Below are 14,826 nucleotides of genomic sequence, written 5' to 3'. Positions count from 1 at the left end.
AGGAGAATGGATTTGAGTCAAAGGTAATGTATGAGTAAAATGATGATGGGAAGCAGGGAATTATCCCTGGAGACGCTAAAGAGGCTAAATGGCCAAGGGCTGGAAAAGTCAAATCCGTGTTATCTACAGTTCAAGGTAACAGTGTTATCTGTCTCGTCCGAGTTAATAACTTCTCTCCATTTACTTTGAAAGTAAAGTATGGCCTCCTTTCCTTCTTGTATCATAAGGACACATCATTCATTCACCCCACGCTCCACTCGCTTCTGCTCTTTGTGCCAGGATTCCTCTATCTTATCTGTCTTCCACACTCTGTGCTCACTTCAAATGACTTATCCACCTCTCTGAGTTGAAAGCCCTTGTTGCTGCAATTCTCTTTTCACTGATTTATTTGCATTCCATTTGAAATTAATGAAACTGTAGCTGTATAAACCAAGGTTATGTTTGTTCGAGTGTTAGCAAGCCTGCTTCCCAGACGATTGCTTAATCTCGCTCTTTTAATGATCGATCTGTGTAATCTGGCTGTATCTGCGTAGAACTAAGGCAGTGGGAAGTAAATGAGGAAGAGAGAAGACCCAGGCAGCAAGACATTGCAGTTAAAAATGAAATCACTAGTTTATTTGTTTGATAATTAAAGTCATTAATCAGGCAGGAATGTCAAACATTTGCTGGGTCCAGCCTCCCAGATATTCATAATGTGCTGCTATTCTTAGCTCTACATCTGTGTGCAGTGAATATCTTGTCCCGGATTGTTGGAATAAAACAAGCTACTTGAAGACATCACCATGGGCTGAGTTGTTCATTTAAAAACAAACTAAATTAAATAATTTAAATATAGATTAATTCACTATGAACGTAAGAACTACTTGCTTCCTTTATTAGAAAATCAAGCATTAAAAAGATCTAAACTCTCACTTCCACCCCTTTTTCCTTAGCTATGGAACATTTTATACCCTCAAATTAAACAAGCATGATATGAATTTTAACATTGTTGTTCACCTCCTTTCCCCATGTGTTAATTGTACACATTTTGGGTGGCCGTGTACTTTTGGAGAGCTTTCATTCTTGCTGTTCCTTTGTGTGTATGTGTGAGAAAGAAGGGGAGGGGGGTTGTGGTGGGTTGAGCTGGGTTATTTCCAGCCTGGAGCTGCAGACCTTGGCACACACACTCTCTGCCCTACAGTAGTACACCACTCGCTCAGAGTAAGGGAGGGAATCTCATGGCTGGCCATCTTGAATACAGCAACATTAACGTGAAGAAAAAAATTCAGGCGGGGATATTTCTGCCGTGGCTTTGTTAATTCTGAATATTTTCGATGATTATTATTCTAATAGTTTCCAAACTGTCTTAAAAATGGCACCAACACTTCTCCTGAAAACGCATCAACGACTCATTACTGCTCTTACCCCACAAAGGTGTGATTTCCCCCCACCCCCTTTAGCTTTTGTAATCAGTTTGTTCTCACCTTTACACAATGACCTCAGCTGAAATATCACTCAGCCTTCTTGGTTTTCAGTGATGCATGCTGGTCATCACAGCCAAGATGTGTAAGATGACATTCTCATATACAGCACCATGCCGAGGAAATAGTTACCAGGGCAGAATTTCCTGAAAAAGACCGTGATTGGTTAAAAGTTGCTCAGAGGGCAGTGATACTCGGTGTTTGGACCGCCTCTTTCCATTGTGAGTTGCTGGGCCTTCTGTGGTTTTGCCTACGCTTCAGAATTGTATAAAACGTTAACGATATTTAGGGATTCAACTCGTATTTTTGTTGTTAATTGTCTTTAGCAATTTATCTGCTGATAACTCTCCCAAACTCTAAGATATGAGTTTATTATCACATTAAACAAAGAAACAAATCAGTTTGACATTTCTGTTGGGAAATCAGTCTCTCAAACTAGATGTTGGTTTATCTTATTTCAGTTTTAGATTAATAATAATGTGACTCAGAAGTATTTCATCAGACATCTGCCTTTTTAAAAAAAATCCTTTTAAAACCCTCTGAGGTAAACAGGAAAAATTGTTTCCCCACTCTGGGATCGTCTCCGCCACTCCATCTTATAACTCAGTGCCACACCTCCATCACACCTGGTGCCGCTAGTTTGTACCATTTTTCAGGCGAATTCTAATCTATTCTAGAAAAACACTGTTTTTTTTTAGGGATTTCAGGAACAATCAATAGATGTCTTTTAGGAACATTTATCCACGATGGAAGTAGATTTAGGAGTGAGATAAAGATTGAAGATCTATTTATGCATGCCATGAAGAATTACGTGAAGCCTCTTGACAAGTGGCTGTTGCGTTAGGTCATAATATGCAAAACTGCCTTCAGTGTCTTGGAAATATGCCGTTTTTATACCGTAAGGACAATAATACCTGCTGCGAGTATAGATGGAACATATACATATGGACATAATACGATCACAGTTCGCAAAGGATACACTCTCTTTTACACTCTTGATGTTCTACCTAAAAAGAGCTTGGACTTCAGAGGGTTCAAAAGTCCTAGTTTGTAACTCGTGTATACCCAAGTTAACCCTAACATTTTTATATTTATATTATTGTCATCAGATAAACTTTGGCGTATTCTTTTCAAGCCAGAGAATACATTTCAACACCTCCTCAGGTTCAATAGTTCTTACCATCACGAGAATCTGTAAAATAGTTGGAGTTGTCCTGGAAGCGTTCTAGGGGTTTAAAGGTTATTTATTTACTTCCAAGCCCAAACTTTGTTGATCTAACACTTTTTTTTTTTAATCTTAGTTTTCTCAACCTCCAACTGCTGCGGACTCTTGTGTTTTTGACACATTGATGTTGTCCTGTTTAGGGATGGCTAGTAATCAAAGAGAGTCAACAAGGCAATGCTAGCTCATGGCTTCAGATAAAAGGGTGTCTGATATGCGTTATTGTCTGGAAAACTATCTGATAGATAGCTAACTTAGAGAACTGAATCTGCCAGCCTAAGTGTGCCATGGTACATTTCTGTGGTCTGTAGACTCGCTAAAGAGTGCGGTGGGTACAGTGTAACGCTGCTGGTGTTTCATAAGACTGAACGGGCTATATAGTGTGGTGTTCATAAAGGAAATGGAAACCTGGTGTTGCTTTGAAGACATGGAGCGCAAAGAAGGTCTTTTCGTTACTGCAGTGAGCGAAACATCTGCTACTGAAGCAAAGCATTGGCAGTTTGATACTATAGTACACCAAGACCTTTATTCCAGCTCTTTGATATTGATGAGCAGGAGGAGAAATCCTGTGTGTTTATGGAAAAAGCAGAGAAAGCCAGGACTGCAATATTTATTCATGTTGTTCTGTAATCAATGACCAATAACATCTGGTCTTGGTTTGCTTTGTACGTCCTGTGATAATTGACACATTTTAACAGCATATAAATAAATCCCCTTCTGTATTTGCTAAATTGTATTTACTTTTGTCAGTTTACACACAAACAGGAGTGAATTACTGTTATCGTGACCTCGGTACTAAACCAGCCATGCCCATGAATTTGCATTTAAGATTTATTCGACCTATTAATGCCAGCGTTTTGTTTAAATATAAATGACTAATGCTTTGTTCTCTCTATATATTCTCAGGTCCATACAAAGTTTCACTGTCGACAAGCACACATTCCAGGATCCGACACCTCCTGCATCGCCTTTTCCTACGACGGCGTGACCCTCGCTTCACGTGGAGGTAAGAAAAACGGCCTTCATCTTACAGTATCGAACCCATGGATGTATAGGCGGGAGCTCGTTCATTCCTATGAGAGCTGCTCATCAAAACGTCACGAATGTCCCGTCATGCCTGGCTGTCGAGAGCATAGAGCATGTGCCGTTGAGTTTCCCCTTAAGCCCCGCCCCCGATCTCCCGCTTCGGCTCAGTAGAATGAATGGAGAGAGAAAATAAATCTGGATATACTTTATAGTGCATTTTACAACTTTAAGGACCTAATGATTTAAATGAGGGCTATAAAAGGGTTCACACTGTGTAGTTTATTTGGTTTAAAAAAAATGATCCACTGATTTACAGATGTTTCTTTCCCAATGTAAGTCAATGGAAAAAAGTATTTCTGGGCCGGGTGACGTCACGGACTGATACGGAAGTTGTAGTACCCGCTGTTTGGCCACTACGAATATATTTTCTCAAAGTCCACAGCACTTCCTGGGGGCTTTTTCGAACCCCCTAGCTGTCAGTTGCACACTTGAAGGATGCTTCAGTTTGTAGGTCTTATTCTCAATCCGACACTTAAGGTGACATTTTTAATCAAAGAAGTAGCTTCTCTCTTACTGTGCAAACTACCAGCAGCCACCATCAACACAACAAAGAAGACTCACTCAGACTAGAGAGACGGATACTCTTGAGTTACTCCCTGGCATGTGATCCAGTCAGGAGGTTTCTGACACAAAGACAAACAGACCATAACTCTGTGCAAGAGTCCTTCAGTCAACACATTTATGTAATGTAAATGAAAATAAATCTAGTCAAGAAAAGGCAAAGTAAATAACTTGAGAAACATTTCCACTGTGGGGACGTTCTGTAAATATCATCATTTAAAGTCGACCTGTTGTCTCCATCTGTTTTCTAGGCGATGACACTCTGAAGTTGTGGGATATACGGAACTTCAAGAAGCCTGTGAATGTAGCCACGGGTCTGACCAACTACTTTACAATGTGAGAATTTGAAACTTTTTATTATCAATATCTTTGGTTTCTGTAAATAATGTGCATTATGTGATGATGATATTGTATGGGTGTCATTTTCTCTGCCAGGACCGACTGCTGTTTCAGCCCCGATGATAAGCTTCTTGTAACGGGGACCTCGGTGAAGAAAGACGAGGGAAATGGGAAGTTGGTTTTCTTTGACCGGGCTTCCTTTCAGAAGGTCTATGAAATAGAAGTCACCAAAACAGTAAGTCCTGCCTTAATCTCCAAAACCCACGGCTGCTCTATTTGCAAGATGTTTTTCAATGGGGTTGATTTTTGTTGCAAACCTAAATGACCCAAAATAATGTGCAGGGGGAAAGAAACATAATGAATCTACTATGACACATAATGAACACATAATGAAACCAATGTGTATGTCATTCTTCATCCATGTAAGGAGTCTGGGCGCAGAAAACTGCAGCCTTTAAAAGTTTTTAGTTAAAACTCCCTGAAAACAACAGTCGGCTAAGGTCTTAATTATGGCAGCAGGACAGATTTGATTTATTTATATATTTAAGTTCCTACTTAACCCAACACAGGATTTTTCCAACAGATTATAACTATTTATTTTTGTCCCATTTATGAAATTGTAAAAGCATCTATGTAGTAGTGTTCAGAACAGGAAATCATAGACATTTATCCAGAATGGTGTCAGTGCCTCTAGTATGTACAGTCTAATTATGCAGTGATTATACAAAAAAACTCAACTTTACAAAATGCTGCTAAAATGTCATCAACTCGTATCGTTTAACGCAAAAAGAGAAGTTTGTTTCTCTTTTTTGTAAATCAAATATCAAATACCCAGCCTATATGGCAGTGACTAAACATTTCCCCTTGACTGTGTCTGAAGCTAGTCGTATTTCAGCGACAGAATATGTTCTTCATCCTCACTCTGGATGACAGATTGACAGAGGCACTGTTTTGGGGAAAACATAGGAGAATATGAGTATAATTTATAGAGGGGTATGAAGGCAAAAGAGAGAGAAAATAAATAGACGCCACCTATGAGAAAGTAGAGTAATGTGACCTTTCCTTACTGCAAGTCATTCCCACAACCCTTTGGCAGGAGGGCTATTAAGGCTTTTATACGCTTTTATATTTCTTTGAGTTACATTTTGAAATTGAATTATCTTCAAACACAAGCAGCGTGTTCCATTCACATGCACCCCCACCGTCAAACATGTTGGCATGCTGTGTAATTTATACTAATCCTGCTTTCTCAGAAATCCATTTGTGGTGAGGGCTACCAGCCATAGGTGCTGAAATAAAGGGCAGGGGTGCTTCCTGCTCCTCCTCTTCTGCCTCTCCTTTTCAACAGATTTAGTACTGTATATCTGTAGTCATAACAGTGAGGTCTGACAGAGGCTAATGGCTTCTTGCTCGGTCTGCCTTACTAAGGCATGACACTTTCACATGAGCAGCGTGTTCGAGAGAGGAGGAAGAAAGGGACAAAAACTGGGTTTGTGTGTCCAAGCATCCCACTACCCTGCCAGCCAGCTGTTAGCTTGCAAACCTTGGCACAGTACATCGACTCTTAGTGCACAATTGCACTGACTGAGGGGAGGGAGTTTAATGTGACCCATTTTATCTAAGGTTTTAACTTGAGTAAATTCCTGTCTATTGACATTTTGGTATCTTAAGAAAGCTTTTTAGAGTTATTTAAACTGTCAAATTATAGAGAAGGATTACTGTTGAAGTCAAAGGGGAGTGTGAGCTCGTCTGAATAAAAAGTGACTGAGTTTTATGTTAACTTGAATTGCACAAGAATAGTATTTTAGCATCTGTATGCTCCCTGTCAGTACCTAGGTGTCCCTACATTCAAGAGGGTCAACAACAACAATCTGTCTCACCGTAATGTGACACTAGTGGTTGTGCAAGGGTCTCAAAATGAATACCGTATGTTCTACTTCCCCGGCTGTATAGAAAGAGTTGCTTCTGTACTTGTTTTGATAGGTGTTGTTAGAAAATGACATTTGACAAAACCTGACAGCTAAATGGTTCACATCAATCAAAAAACACTTGACGTTTGAGGTTTCAGTAATAATGGAGTCCCTCAACGACGGTAGGTTTAATCTTATCCTTATAAGTTGTATTTAAAGTCTTCTTGCAGAGTCATACTCACGTCACCATGGTCACGAAATCGCTATAGGTAGCATCAAAGAAAGACCTGAGACACTTTAGGTCAAAGAGTAGATTTAAACTTAACAACCCACCTCCTTAACATCAATCCATTTGTTCTCTTCCACTTTACTGAAGTGGGTACACATTTGGAAGTGATTTTTCCATTCCGTCGTTCCACCATTGGGAAACTCAGGAGGCTCACTTTTCTGGAAAGACGGCAAAACCTCTTCCCGTCTGCTCACCCTTTGTTCTGCAGAGAAATCCAGCTAATACCCAACAAAATCCAAACCGGTACCACATAAAACAAGCCAGCCTAGAAACGACATGCTGCCCAGGTCTTGGCAATATTTGTATTTGTGTTAATTGTAACCTCTTAAAAGTTATATGGTAATGTTTTGAACACATTAATGAGCCTTTTTCCCTTAAAAAAACAACTGAAGGAACTTTGTTTACACAGATTTGAGCAGCTTCTTCCCATCTTTCTTGTCACACCATTGCAGGTTTAGAGGAGTATGTAAGATAGGTTTTTTGAGGGAATGGTCAGGTTATGCTGCCAGATTACCCAGCCTATTTTTATGGCATTTTCATGTTCAAAGTTGATAGTTTTCATAAAATATTTCTCTGGATCAATCCCCTCCTCCCACGTTCTGTACACACCCAATGGCATCATTAGCTGTGCCCCCTTTGTGGAAAAAAATACAATTCCATTGCAGTGAAATGTAGTTTTGCTGCAGATCAACTTTTCGCGGGTGACATGCACTCAGTGAACCTGATGAATGTTCTATTTACTATGTTTACATCAGCCGTCTGCTCCTCGGATGGCCCAAGAATTTAAGTGCAGTCTTTATAAAGTGGCGTAGCAGGCAGGCGAGTGAAAGGAAGGGCCACCAATCATCTCTACCTAAACAGTCTACATAACCCCAGACCTGGATTCTGGGGGTACGCTTTGGAGCGGATGCTGTTCTAGGCCCATTGAGTAAATACTTCAGACACTTTTAAGCTTAATTTAGTTCATCAAAAGGGGCAGAAACCGGGTGAGACCAAGCTGACTATCAAAGCATTTGACTGGATCTCAAATCGAACACCTGCCATCATCATCATGCACCTTCTGTAAACATGTGCATATGTTTACATGTCCTGTACACACTTTGAGTGCATGTGTGTATCCATAGGTACTTGGTATTTTGCGATGTCCTTGGTTACAGCTCTGTCCCTCATTTCCTGTCATCTCTTCACCATTGAGGTGTAATAAAGACATACAATTGACCTAAAAATAATAAATTTCATCCACCAGAGATTGTTATTATTTATGATAGTGACCTTAATAAATGAATTTGGTACCAGCCAAATTAACCAAATTATTTTAAATCACAGTTACTAATAACCTGTTAAAAACACTACTAAATAAACCTTGTAGAAAAATACACCTTTGCACCTAAAACTAATATCGGTGCAGGATTATCTTTCATCCATATGTACTAACAAAGTTATTTGCAGTTATAGTCCTACAACGTTACACATACAAGAATGATCTCAATCATATCTATCCAGTGATACAGACATATTTTTAAATGAAAAAGTGAAAGATCACTGGCTTTGGATCCCTACTGGTAAATTTAAATGATGACAATCTGTATATGAATGTGTACTGGGTGAGAAGAAGTGGCAACAGTACAGTACACAACAGTAACGTTTATTTTGAAGTCTGATATTCAGTTTAAATTACAGGTGTTTTATTCTAAGTTATCAGAATAATTAGATTAAAAGTTGTTTAAGAAAATAGAAAATGCATATAGAACCATTGAACCAGAGCCTTACTATGTAGTTCATGACGTTCTTGGAATGTGATTGGGTCCCCTTCACTTGTTGCCGATTGCCCATGCTACATCTCATGCTCAATTGCTCTTAAACAGTGAGCTGTGCCATGCTCTTCAGCGAAGCCTTTGATACGAATGGTCTTTCATCCTCACAGAGCCATGCTTGAAAAGTGAAAGGGAGGCCCTAACTGTGTTCTATCTTGTGCATCTAACCCCAGTAAATTGTGCGTCATGTAAAAGCCAGTCGCTCCAGTAAGGCAGTTGTTAATTGCAGAGTTCTCGGACATGTGCCCACTCAGTGTGTAGCTGAGGTGCTAATTCGATGCTTGTCTTTTCCCTGACTGCGTTCAGCTGGCCTGTGCAGCCAGCTCTTTCAGAAGCATTGCACATTTGGATCCACTCACCATGGACCAAACTAGGAACACAGCTGTGACTGTGGTGTCCCATTACTGCTGCATAACTTTATTTCATAATCGCCATACATATTGGGCGAGTCGCTGTTGTCTTATTTATCCATAATCAACTTTTGGTATTTTAATCTGACGGGACATAAAAGGCTGCTACCGAAGAACTGACTGATTAAAGTTTCCTCCTTCATGATGTGATGTAATTTTGTGGACGTGAAGCGTAAACATGGGTTGCTCGAGTATAAACATGCTGCTCTGCATATCTGGAGAGCAGTTTTACTGTTTTACTGTTGGACTGGACTGAGCTGTGCTTGGCTGTGGGCTCCTCAGTGGATCCAGCTGCAGTGGGCCCCTCTGACCTGCTCTGCGCTCTCTCTCTCTCTCTCTCTCTCTCTCTCTCTCTCTCTCTCTCTCTCTCACTGGTTTCACTGCTGACAGGATGATTTGTTTGGGTCTGATGAGGTTATTTTCTCAACTTGGCTGGGCTGCACTAACCTGGCCGTTGTTTTGGTTTTACGGCCTGATTGGTCGCGCTCTGTTGTGTTGCAGTGAATTCCTTTAGCTGTGACGGTACCTGCGGAGTGTAACAACATTCCTAACTGTCGTCTCCGCCGTCCCTCTCGTGTAGGGACTGTCCGTGTTGCTTTAGCAACTCTGACGGGGCAATTTATTACCCATTACACATTTACTCTCAAGCACATCCATAGAGGGATTTCAATGTTCTAAATTCATACGTGTTGATACATGTTTTCACAAGTGATGAGCGCTTTATAGAAACAGAATCTCCCTAAAGTCAAATATAACAGAGCAGCTTTTTAGTAGTTTAAAAATATACATATATTTGAACTATTTTAATGCTAAGTTAATACAGTGCAAACCCTTTTTTTTGTTTGTGCTTATTACATCTTTTAATAGAATTATTTGTACATGTTATGATCTATCCATCAGCGCATTAATGGTTTATGTGAGGCTCGAGTTAAGCAGATCCTTTTTAAAGCAATTTCTAGATCGTTCTATCAATTACAGCCGGCTCATGATCTGGTTGAGCAGATTAACCCTCATCTGTCCCATGAGCTACACACCACTGAGCTGCTGGCCTAACAGGAGATACTGTGGGAGGTTTGTTCAAATTTAAGCAGATTGTGAACAATTTGAATTCAGTAAAGTAAAAAAGTCTTATTACGTGTCGTGAAGATATTGGAAGATAATTATGCCGTTAGGAACATTTATTTACAAGATAAGAGAAGTGTATTGTATATGGAATATCAGTTGTATTTTGTTTATTTGATTATTTGTTGTTGTATTTGGACAGATTTCACTGGTATATTGACGTGTGTGTGTGTGTGTGTGTGTGTGTGTGTGTGTGTGTGTGTGTGTGTGTGTGTGTGTGTGTGTGTGTGTGTGTGTGTGTGTGTGTGTGTGTGTGTGTGTGTGTGTGTGTGTGTGTGTGTGTGTGTGTGTGTGTGTGTGTGTGTGTGTGTGTGTGTGTGTGTGTGTGTGTGTGTGTGTGTGTGTGTGTGTGTGTGTGTGTGTGTGTGAGTGACTCCTTCCCATGGTATCCTGGTGGGAAGCTGAACAGCTGGGCGCTAAGCAGCTTTCACCGTCACAGAATCTGGACATCCCAGTCGCAGTGCTTCTCTTACCCACCCCCCATCCAACGCCCGCCCCCCCCCCAGAATGCCCACTCTGTTCCACATAAAGACAAATGCTTTCAAAATGCTATACAATGACTGAATGTTCACATACACATGACACTCTTAAACATAATTTGTCATAGGAAGTTGTGACGCTCTAACTGTGTGTGTAGGGAGTCAGCTCTGTACTGAAGCTCGCATATCACAGAACGAACAGAGGGTCTTCATCACTGTGTGTGTATTTCTCTCTCTACCCCTCCACACACACACCTCTGGATAACTGTGGTCACATTTGCCTATTGGCACCGGGCCATCTGTCACACACAGACTGAGGGATCCAGTCCTCATCCCAACATCCAAATATAGTCAACTGGAGTAGCAGAGCACGCTGGGACTGATCCCCACTGTACCACAACCAACCTGGGTCACACAATACTGAAGACAATTAAATATGACTGTCGCCTTTTTGTCAGCACAGAAGCAGAAACAGCCGTTGAATCTGAACTGCATTAGAGGAAGGAGGTTCACAACCTGCTGCACTGTACATAGACATTCAACTGTGTGTTTGTCTGTGTATTTCAGAGCGTCGTCCGCTGCCTGTGGCACCCCAAACTCAACCAGATAATGGTAGGAACTTCCAGTGGGCTGGCCAAGGTCTACTATGACCCTGTGAAAAGCCACAGGTAAGTTCAGACAAGACCTTTCAGAAAAAAGGCTGGTGTTATTTAAGCTTCTTTTTAACAATTTCCCTTTATTTCCTGTGCAGTCACAGCCTAAAATAACTTGCCAAAAATCTAAAGAAAACTTAACAGTCATAAGGATTTAATTTAATTTCCATCATCACAGTGTAAACACAGTTTTAACAATAGCATGCAGCCGCAAAGTTCATCATCTCTCTGTTTTTTAAGACTGAAGATAGATGGATGGATAGATAGATACTTTATTGATCCCAAATTGGGAAATTATTTTGTTGCAGCAGCAAAGTGTACAAACATTAAAATCTTTAAATATTTAAAGGTGGAAGTAAGTATACACATAATAAAATGAACTAAAATAACAATAAAGGACATGAACCATAATAATGTTCTAGATAATTTAGACTATTCCACAATAATTTACAGTAGCAGGAAACATTTATACATACAGTGACTGTGACTGCAAATAATGTTATCCTATAAATTCATTGTTGGTGTCTTTAGGTGAATTACAAATATAGGAAAGGCTTTACCCTTTATGTTATTTTTCTACATGAAATATTCAAACAGCATTTGTAACTAACTGTCTTTTTTTGCAGGGGGGCTAAGCTGTGTGTCGTGAAGAGCCAGCACAAAGAGAGACAAGCAGAGACCCTCACACAGGATTACATCATCACACGTAAGTTCTTCCACGCTCATTTAAACACCTACACCCATATCTTCTTCAAATCTGCCGCTTAATACATAAAGAACATAATTTCCCACTCTCTTGCCTTTCTCTGCATTGGTCATTTCACCAGTGCACATGAAATGAATTGCCTTTCATAAAGCCCTACATCTATTTTGAAAACAAGAGAAAGACCTCGATAAAATGTGCCAAGTGGACCTTATTCCAAGCATCCTACTTCTCTAACACAAAGAATACCAGCCCTCGTCAACACGCTACCTCTCTCTTGCTCCTCTCTCACACACACACACACACAGAAACATTTTATCACTTGATATTATACGGGGGGGGGGGGGGCTTTTCAAGAGTGAGAGTGTTCAGAGCTTTTACAGGCCCATTAGCTGATGGAGCAGGGTGCAGATGAGTGGAGCGACAGCCGCAGGGCACCGTGCCACGCGGCGCCCATGTGCTCTGCAGTCACACCGATCACGCCAGGGACAGCCGCCTCTCCCGCTCTGCTGACACACACACACACACACACACACACACACACACACACACACACACACACACACACACACACACACACACACACACACACACACACACACACACGACCCCCCCTTACCTGTCATCCTGTCATATCGCCGACACACGAGGCTGTCATCTCCTTCGTGCGTGCCTCTCGCTCTTTTGACCCCAGACTGAAGTCATGAACCTACACGAACGGAACAGCTGCCGACACATCGTCCCTGATTGGCTGCCAAGACCCAATTCAGACACAATTTATTGTTTGGGCTACCGCAGCCTCTTCAGATGCATCATGTGATTTCATCGCCATGCCAACAGGGTGTGAAATAGGCAGGGATTCGACTGCTACAAGCGGAGAGTGACGCACTTGATGCCCTGGCACTGGAAAATTAGAGGGGACAGGAAGCAAGTGATGGCCCATTGAGAAAAGCGAGGGAATCTGTTAACAGTAACCTTTTTGCTTAATGTAGCGTGGAGGAGAAGAATTAACACTGAACAGCGACAGAACTCCTGAATGGAAAATCACTTTATCTAGCCCTTTACTAAAGTGTCTCTTTGTAACCTCTGAGGATAAGAGCGGAGCACACACTCGCTTTAAACAAATGCTCACACACATACACAGTTTCTCCTTTGAGGGCACTCATTCACACTTACTTATGCACACTTTCACTCACACTCGTGGATTTAAGTGCTGGGGGCCTTTTATTGTGATAGTGTTCACAAAAGTGTGAACGAGTAACAGAGTGATTGTCTGAATATAAACATGGGGGAGATAATGTGTGTTGGTGAGCACTGTGGCAGAAAGAGCACACACCAGGAGAGATGCTGCCAGAGGTCAACAGGTGTGTGTATATTTGAGCCAATGCAGAGTATCTTCTGTAAGGTGTAGTAGTAGGTGATACTGTGTTTCTGCACTTTCTGTTTGAAAACACTGCCAAATCTCAGCTTTGATTGCCTTTATTTAGAGATGTAGCGCTGTACACGCACTGCAAACACTGAACATATTGCCAGGTGCCCTGCCTGCTTATTTATGCCGCTGTGTTATGTGATCTTGCAGTTACCAAAGCAACTTGATTATCCTTGTTTACCTTGTGTGTCTCCAGCTCATGCCTTACCCATGTTCAGAGAGGCCCGGCAGCGGAGTACACGGAAACAGCTGGAGAAGGACCGACTGGACCCAAAGAAATCCCACAAACCTGAGCCTCCTGTGTCCGGACCAGGTAAAGTGCTTTATTTGTTGTTGTTGCTTTTACTTGTGCAAAACATTAACTTCCCAGAATAAACAAAAAACGAAGAAGAAAGTAGAGTTACAAGAAAGGCATGCAATAGCGTGTACAAAGAGTGTCCCTGGGAGACGAGGCAATAACAACGGAGCGAAAGAGAAAACGGCCATTTGAATGTGACTATAGGAACAAGCGACCGCTACCGTACTATGGTTATTTTATTTAACCGTATATACGTCATGTTCTTCACTGGATGAAGACAGGATTGTGTTTGAGTCAGATGTCCACAGTTGTTGATGTGTTTGGTATTATGCAACCCAGCTGACAGCACTGCTCCCTATTTGCCTCTCAAAATGCATTGTATCCCGCGGTTGCCTCATATGTTTTATCTGCTGGGAATTGTGAACTTTATATGGAACCTATGGTCAACCTATATAGTGTTTTTATAATACACACTTTCACAAATGTATAAACTTATGCATGATCATGGACACTGCTTTACCGTTTTCCAGCTGGTTTATTGCTGCTAGGTTTGGTTTTACGTTCACTCAATGTTTTTCTCAGACTTGAAAAAAACAAAACATGTTTGAAGTATTACATCATAGACCGTACAAATAGTAGCAACACAAAAGAGCTAACTAAAAGAGCCATGATTTGCATTCAAAGGTTATATTGACAGAGTTTGATATATTTAAGGTTTCTTTGTTTTTCTTTACTTTAAATAAGTTGTGCTGTAGTAACCACTTAGATAATTAGGGCTTCATTGGAAATTAAACAACTCTGCTCAGCTAAATGGTAATGAATAAGGGTTTATTGTGTATGAGAACAATAGAGTATCAGGTTCAGAGGAGGATGGGAAAATAGATGTGAATAGTCTGCAAATTAAAATGCAGGTCTATTTTATAAAAATAGTGTGGCTTTTAGAATACAGGCTTTCTTTATATTGTTTATCCTGTGTGTGGAATGACTTTGCATAAGTGGGAGACAATGTTTGTTGGTTGGCTGTTTGCTTATAAGCACTGGAACGAGATGC

General features: G+C 40.8%; 1 protein-coding gene across 1 annotated transcript in view; it reads left to right on the top strand.

The window, feature by feature from the left end:
• The window catches only part of LOC134868459 (WD repeat-containing protein 70), a 36,744-nt gene that overhangs the window by 19,104 nt on the left and 2,814 nt on the right, over positions 1-14,826 (top strand). The window contains exons 11-16 of the mRNA XM_063889604.1: positions 3,589-3,688; positions 4,581-4,665; positions 4,765-4,903; positions 11,260-11,360; positions 11,972-12,051; positions 13,674-13,790. Of these exons, the coding sequence (XP_063745674.1) occupies positions 3,589-3,688; positions 4,581-4,665; positions 4,765-4,903; positions 11,260-11,360; positions 11,972-12,051; positions 13,674-13,790 (622 nt within the window). The remainder of the gene's footprint in view (positions 1-3,588; positions 3,689-4,580; positions 4,666-4,764; positions 4,904-11,259; positions 11,361-11,971; positions 12,052-13,673; positions 13,791-14,826) is intronic.

Source organism: Eleginops maclovinus, chromosome 8 (genome assembly GCF_036324505.1).
Source record: "Eleginops maclovinus isolate JMC-PN-2008 ecotype Puerto Natales chromosome 8, JC_Emac_rtc_rv5, whole genome shotgun sequence".
NCBI lineage: Eukaryota > Metazoa > Chordata > Actinopteri > Perciformes > Eleginopidae > Eleginops > Eleginops maclovinus.
The sequence above is the reverse complement of the archived record's forward strand: the minus strand, read 5'-3'. Positions and strand labels throughout refer to the sequence as shown.